We start from the raw sequence: 7,720 nt of genomic DNA, 5'->3' as shown, positions 1-7,720 counted from the left end.
AAGTGTCTGCAGTGTTTTCAGGTTAGTATCACTGCACTGAAATGTACTTTATATTTAATATACACAGCTTGTTTCCTAATCTAGCTTTCAATAAGCCTGCTATTGTATATTATGAATATTCTTGACTTACATGTACATACATCTTATTCAGGAAGCAGCAAGGCCTCTTGACATTCCAGTCACCAGATCAGACCAGAACCAGGATTCTCAGGTGAATATCTTTTATAAGATCATATTGATATCAGGTGTATTCTTGTCCTACAATTAAAAGCTGCTTTTTTCATGTAGATATAGTTTAATTTATTTTTATATCTCTTATCCTGGACTTAGGATTCAGCAAGATCTGAAGAAACTCCAACCAATGGATTAAACCAGCATCAGAAAACCACAGAATCACATGAAACAATTCCTCTAGTGAATAAAGATAAGGAGGCTAATAGGAGTGACATGACAGAAACTGTTTCAGTGGTATCTCAAACATAATCATAAATGATAGAAAAAGGCAAGATTTATATTTAACGGAACATTTTTATTGATGGGTTGTCAAAAAATGGACAAAACTACACTGAAAAAGCTGATTCATACTAGAAATTAATATGCTCATTTAAAACCCATTTTGTCAGGCCTCAAACTTGGTAGCAATGTGATATTATTTTGGCCTATTCAGTGCACCCAATTATTACAAGCATCTGTCCAGCTATGCATTCTCTGACATGAAGGTCAACTCTAATTCTGGCTGATTTAAGCCTATCTGAAAAAAATTAAAGCACTTTTCCATATGTTTTATTTTTGTTCTATTGCATTTTTAATTACGAATGCTTGCAATTATTTTCTTGGTAATTTTTTTTTATTATGACTCTTTACTTACCTTTTATATTTAAAAAATTATATTTTAACCATAATAAAAAAAAAATGCTTGGATAACTTGGTCGCTTATTCATGCAAAGCTGAAGGGGGCATAAGAGTCTGGCAACATCAGGGTGAACTAAACCCATGATGCTACATTTCAGTTTTTTCTTCAGCGTTTTTGGCCATGTTTTTATATGTACAGAAAATGTCTTGTGTTCAGGATGAGTATTACCATTACTTGCAGATAAGATCTGTAAGACCCAGAAGGAGTTAGTGGAGAAGAGGTAATCCAAAGCCACGGTCAAAGCAGCTCATGAGCATTCAGGGTTCCTAACAGCCTTTACCAGCCCAATACTGTCACGCTACGGTATTGAATGAACACGCACGAAGATGAAGATTAACAGTCTTCAATAATCCACACACAGGTAAATTCCACACAAGGGAGGCTGATAACACACATATACATCAACATTTAAGACCTGACAAACACTAACTGAACAGACAGGAACTTAAATAAAAAGGGAAATGAAGATAATTAACAAGACACACCTGAACATAATGACATAATCAGACATGAGGGAAAACTAGGTTAGGAACACATGAGGGAAGAAAACAAACTAAAAGTCCATGTGGTGTGACAGCTAAAAGATCTGCACAAGCCACTGGCCACCAAGTTAGTTTTGGGCCAGTTCAATCATGTGACATGCAGAAAGTGAATCTAATTAAGTTTTATAACAGTCAGTTTGTGTAGCTTTAAGAGAACAAAAATACGAACAAACATGGAGGAGAACAGACTCAGAGACTGGTTCATCTGTATCAAGATGGTGAAAGTCGTGCAAAGAAACAGCAGCAGGATTATCGTGATTGTGAAAAACCTGAACGTGTATATTTAGAGAGAAGATTAATTTTATTAAAACTTCCTTATCCCATGTAAGTTATTTTGTCTTTTCTCTCCAGACACAGTTTCTGTCTTCATGAGGTTTCTTGTCTTCTGTTCAAATACTCTGATGTTTCTTTGTCCTCTGTGGTGTTTCTGAAGGTGAGGTTGCAACAGGGGTGTATTCCAAAAAGCAGGTTATGTGACATACTGTACCTAGGTATGTTTGAGGATAAGCAAGCAAATAACCTAAGCAAAATCGGAGGTTACTTTCAGGGTATGTAAGTAACCATAGTAACTTGCTCTTTAAAGATAACCTGCTCTGGAGCAGGTTATGTTCCAGGGTTAGTTCACTTCATACCAACCAACGCATTTACTTACTAACCATCATTCAGCGTGACAGACAGATAACAAAAAAAAATAAAAAAAAAAAAAATAAAAAAAAAAAAAATAAAAAAAATAAAAAAAAAATATATATATATATATATACTAAATATATATATATATATATATATATATATATATACATCATATATATATATATATATATATATATTATACATATATATATAAAATTATTTTACTTTTGTTGTATTAATATATATATATATATATATATATATTTGTATGATATGTCAATGATGAAGCACTAATATAAGTAATAATATATAATAATATAATTAAATAGTAATAACCCTGGGCATCTTTCTTCTGGTGTTTTTCAGTCAGTAGAAGGGTATCTTAACCCAGGAGAAAGGTATATTTTTATATATTTTTTAAAAAAAAATTAGCCACCCGTTATTTAAGAATGTATCTCTTTATTGTTTCAATGGCAATGTGTCCTACTTGTCATATAACACTGAGAATGATCACTTAACACAACGACGTGAATGAGTGACGTTCATTTTTCTTTTTCTTTTTTCAAAATATTCACAAACCTGTTAATTATATTATGAAATATATGTTATTCTGATTCTCAAATATGTGCAAGTAAATGTATTTGGTGTTTTAAACACCTTTATAATGACCATGCTTGTTGTATGTCCCATGAATAAACACAGTGACAGCCACATGGGAGCGCGATATTTATTATCAGAGCTTGTGTCACAAACACGACACAACACACTTTGAAATATTGGTTGTGTGTTCCTAGTACATGTGCACAATGAGGGAGAGCACATTCTTAAAGAGCCATTATAGCAATGTAACCTTTGTTACTCTGTATGCATTAAGAAAGCACATCAACAAAGAATGATACTGGCAATATGGAAATAATAACAAAAACATGTTGAGCGGATATTCAAAATAAGAACCAAAGAGCATGTGGCTGAGGCTCCTTGTTCACCTCCTTTACTGTGCCAAGGTGGTCGTATCCTTATGTGGTTTGCATTTTTGACAACTTGTCCCTCTGCCAATGGTTGCAGTGGATGACTTGAGGCACCATAGTATCACTTTTGAGTCATCTTCTTATGGAGGAGCTGTGCAGTGACTTGCTGGGCATGTTTGGGGGCTGGCTCCAACAATCTGGAATTAACAGGAATGGCTGACCGTGTCTGCTGTGACAACAGGCGTTGTGCAAGGAAACCCAATGTTGGGTCATGGGGGATGTTTCTCAGGTTTAGGAGATTGAGGAATACATCTGTCCCATCTCTGTGAGATTTCTCCATCAGCTGTTTGCCACTGAGGACTGCCCTTTCTTGTCAGGCCATTTGACTGCGGGAACTCCGGACTACTGGTAACATGGATAAAGTCCCGCTGTTTGGCAAAGTCTCTGAATCGCTGACTTACGTACATTCTGATGTTATCAGAAATGAGTGTGTGCGGTGTGCCATGCACAGAGAAATGTCTCTTTAATTTCCTGATTACAGCTGAGGATGTCGTGTCATGGAGAAAGTCCATACCAACATGAGTATGAGTCCACAAGCACCTGGTTTTATTTAGTTGTCTAATATTTTATAATATAAATATTCAAACGATACCCAACCCTAGGTAGGTTTAGGGTTGGGGGTGGGGATTAGGAAATCAACTAGCGACTTCAACAAGGGGGTGTGTAATCTGGCAGAGGTGAAGAACACTGTTGCTTTGTAAGTAGCTCTAATGCATTGATAATTGTGGCATAAAACTTTTTTTTTCATTCATGTAATGATGATTTGCTTTTAAGACTAGTTGTAAATAGCTGTAGACTACCTGATTCTAGCTGTAAACCAACTTCAACAGTCCAAGTGAAACCAAGAGAGAAGAATCTGTCCTACAAGAAACAACCAGCTGCAGTGACCTGATGGATGGAAATCAGAAACACTGAGTCTGAAGATTTAATGCATTAGGACATATATACATATATATATATTAGTTTTTATTTCAGTAGATTAAAATAAAAACTAATTTAATCATCATGTTTTTAGAACTGGAGAGTCAATTTTGCAATATTTAAAGCTTATTTATTCAACATTTCTTTACAGTCATATAGTGTCATATTATTAGTCCATTAAGACACAACAGCCACAAACAGAAGTGATCTTTCGAGTTTAGTTCATCTGTATGTTGTGCTGATCTAGAGCTCAGACGTGGTTTGTTGAGTGTTTTTCTTTCTGCTTAGAGAGCAGTTGTACAGTGTTCAGGCCAGTGTTTCCTCAGCTCTGTGTTCATGTAGTAATAGATCCATGTGATGAAGGGAAACACTGTGATTCCCAAAGCAGTGCAGATCCTCACAGAGCCCACAGAACCCCTACAGGACAAAACACACACATTCATGATCATAATACAGAGTCACAGTCAACAGAATAACATTAACAGATGTTAAAATCATAAACTAATGCATTTACCTTCCTGAATGTCGACACAACAGCAGCCAGAAAACCGTCAGCATGAGTCCAGAACACTCCCTAAGAGCAACGGTTATGCAATAAATGAAATATATCTGTTTTATTCTCCTAATGTAACTGAGTATTGGTCAAAACTCCTCTGAATTGTTGTTACCTTCCTTCCTCTTGCTGGAAAATGTCTGTAATTCCCTCTTTATAAAGCTTCCAGCCCAGGATGACTCCAAACGTAGAGGCTACAAGCACATGCAGATCAGCTATTCTCCTCCAGAATAGTGACTCTGGAAAGGTTATAACACACATGAATTTAGAACTCTAAAATCTACCATAATCTCTTATGGGGGCTGAGAAGAGGCATTGTGTATGTGAAAAATACATCTTGTGTCTTCTGAATATACTGTTTTTACATACTTAACTTTGTTTGTACAGGGGAAGTCGTGGCCTAGTGGTTAGAGAGTTTGACTCCTAACCCTAAGCTTGTGGGTTGGAGTCTCGGGCCGGCAATACCACGACTGAGCTGCCCTTGAGCAAGGCACCGAACCCCCAACTGCTCCCCGGGCGCCGCAGCATAAATGGCTGCCCACTGCTTTGGGGCAGCTGTGGCCTAATGGTTAGAGAACTGGACTTGTAACCAGAAGGTCGCAGGTTTGAGTCTCTGTGCTGGCAGGGAGTGAATGAACAGCGCTCTCTTCCACCCTCAATACCCATGGGTTGCTCCCCGGGTGTGTGTTCACGGTGTGTTCACTTCTCACTGCTGTGTGTGTGCACTTGGATGGGTTAAATGCAGAGCACCAATTCCGAGTATGGGTTAACATACTTTGCAAATGTCAGGACTTTCATATTTGTATTGTCTTTTTGTCTTTTTTTATACTTTATTATGTCTTTCAATTCAAATACATTTATGCAAATGAACATTTACTTTAAAGATGTAATATTTTTTATCCAATAGTTTTTCCTCATTTTACCTTCTTTCTCTTTTGTTCACTGTTTTTTCCCCTTTCCTTTTGTCTTTTTAATGCAAAACGTTGTGCTTTATGTGGTAAATAAATTAGGTAAATATTGCATATCATTGTCTTTATGATGTATGATATACTTTTAAATATATTTTACATATCAGATAATACCAAAATCTAATGTAAAAAAAAAAAAAAAAAAAATGCAATTAATTATGATACTTCCATGAAAACCGTGTTAATTTTTTTATGTATTTCTACTCCAGTAGATGGCAGCATCGCGTCTCATTCTGATTCATGATGAACTTCTTCACTTTCTTACCTGTTATTTGTGGTTGACAACAAAGCAAAAAACACAGTCCAGCTGGAACTGCATAACCAGCCTGCAGAAACAAACACAGAATTACATAAGGAGCATGCATATGTTTTAGAGCAGCAGAAATGTTTCTCATTTTGGGGTGAAAGTGAGTCTTACCATCCACAAAACAGCATCCGGATCATTTATCTGAAGATAATCACACAAATCAACGATTAATCTGTTAATTATCACTGATCACTTCATATGTACATAAACGAGTGCTTCATTTGATGATCATCGCTCATTCAGCGTGTGCAAATAAAACATCTGAAAGTAACATTTACCTGCACGTAAGTTGCCAGCGAGAAAAACACTGACATGCATAAATTACACACTCTCCAGATGATCTGAGAGAACGAGACACTCATCCTGTTCTTCATTTGGACTCTTGTGCATTTATTCTAATAAATTTATCAACATTTCTCTGAAACGAAACACACTGGACTTTATAACTATACTGTTGTCCGGATATGACATTGACGGCCCGATAAAGCTAGGCATTGTGGGAAATGAAGTCCATGGCACATGATTCATTCAGTGATGGATTAACAACGCAAACGACTATTAATCAAAAATGAATGAATGAATGTTTAAAATGAACAAACGAATTAATAAATACACTTGACTGAAACCACTAATAAAAGATTATAATACTGAATACAAATTGTTATCATCATCATTCATGTTATCATAAATGATTCAGAGAGAACTACACAGTACACACACTTCTGAATCTCAATCATGCATACATATATATATTCTGGACCCCATGTGGATGTACACAAACTGAGAAAGTCAAAAAGTGTTACTTTGTGCCCCTACTCTGTACTGTTTCCATCTCACGATTCTATTCTATTCTATTCTATTCTATTCTATTCTATTCTATTCTATTCTATTCCACTATTTTACTGTAAATGTTATGTCACATAAAACCACATTTTGTTCTTTAAAATGATTTATTTCATTTTTCTTCTCGAAACTACATGCAAATGTGTGTGTGTGTGTGTGTGTGTGAGAGAGAGAGAGAGAGAGAGAGAGAGAGAGAGAGAACTTTTAAGTTCTTCTTTAATGTACAATTTATTGAATCGTTAACAGAGACACAACAACATTCTTCTTAAGTAAAACACAGATCTCACGGATCTCATCTTTAAATAAATAATATAAAAAAGAAGAAGAAGAGAGAGATTTTATTGTATTTAATCATTTATTTTCTTTTGTTCATTACTCATTTTTGTCTCCTTTTTTACTTTGATGGTGTAATCATGTTCTGTATTGTACACATCTAAAATGCTTTGGCAATACTGTAACAGAAGAGAGAGAGAGAGAGAGAGAGAGAGAGAATCAAGAAACAAACTGCCAATAGACACACAATTCAATTCAGTTCAATTCAAATAGCTTTACTGGCATGACAAAAATAAATTTTGTATTGCCAAAGCATTAAGACAACAAAGAGAATAGTTTAACATCTGAACATTTACATTAGAACATCTGATCATTTATTTATATATTATAACTAATATGGAAATGTAATATATACACATAGATACATATAGGGAAAAAATACATAAATAAATGAAATAATCATAATATTAATAATGATTTTCCTGTAGCAACTGCTGGGCTAAGAATTGGAACATTATGCACAGTACATGTGTAACAGTATTTCAGTTTTGGCCCGTGAGAGTGTATCTGGGTTTCTGGACTGTGTTTGTCTCTCAGGTGACGGCACGATGCTATGAAATTTGCAGCAATATTTGCACATTTGGCTTTTTCGCCGAGAATGAAACAAATTTTTTGGGTTGGGCTACAAATGTTAAATTGGGGAAATATTTTGTTTATTTTGGGATAGTAGCGGTTTCTGATG

The 7,720-nt window shown here is 35.4% G+C and overlaps 1 protein-coding gene across 1 annotated transcript; it reads right to left on the bottom strand.

Moving 5' to 3' along the window:
- Positions 1-4,142: 4,142 nt before the first annotated feature.
- tmem220 (transmembrane protein 220) lies at positions 4,143-6,350 on the bottom strand. Its single transcript, XM_042716915.1, has 6 exons — positions 6,141-6,350; positions 5,974-6,003; positions 5,821-5,881; positions 4,703-4,826; positions 4,549-4,608; positions 4,143-4,451 (listed from the first exon to the last, which is right to left on the bottom strand). The coding sequence occupies exons 1-6, from the start codon at positions 6,234-6,236 to the stop codon at positions 4,319-4,321; spliced, it is 504 nt and encodes a 167-aa protein (XP_042572849.1). The 5' UTR covers positions 6,237-6,350; the 3' UTR covers positions 4,143-4,318.
- Between the last annotated feature and the right edge of the window lie 1,370 nt (positions 6,351-7,720).

Source organism: Cyprinus carpio, chromosome A3 (genome assembly GCF_018340385.1).
Source record: "Cyprinus carpio isolate SPL01 chromosome A3, ASM1834038v1, whole genome shotgun sequence".
In the NCBI taxonomy this organism is placed as follows: Eukaryota; Metazoa; Chordata; class Actinopteri; order Cypriniformes; family Cyprinidae; genus Cyprinus; species Cyprinus carpio.
The sequence above is the reverse complement of the archived record's forward strand: the minus strand, read 5'-3'. Positions and strand labels throughout refer to the sequence as shown.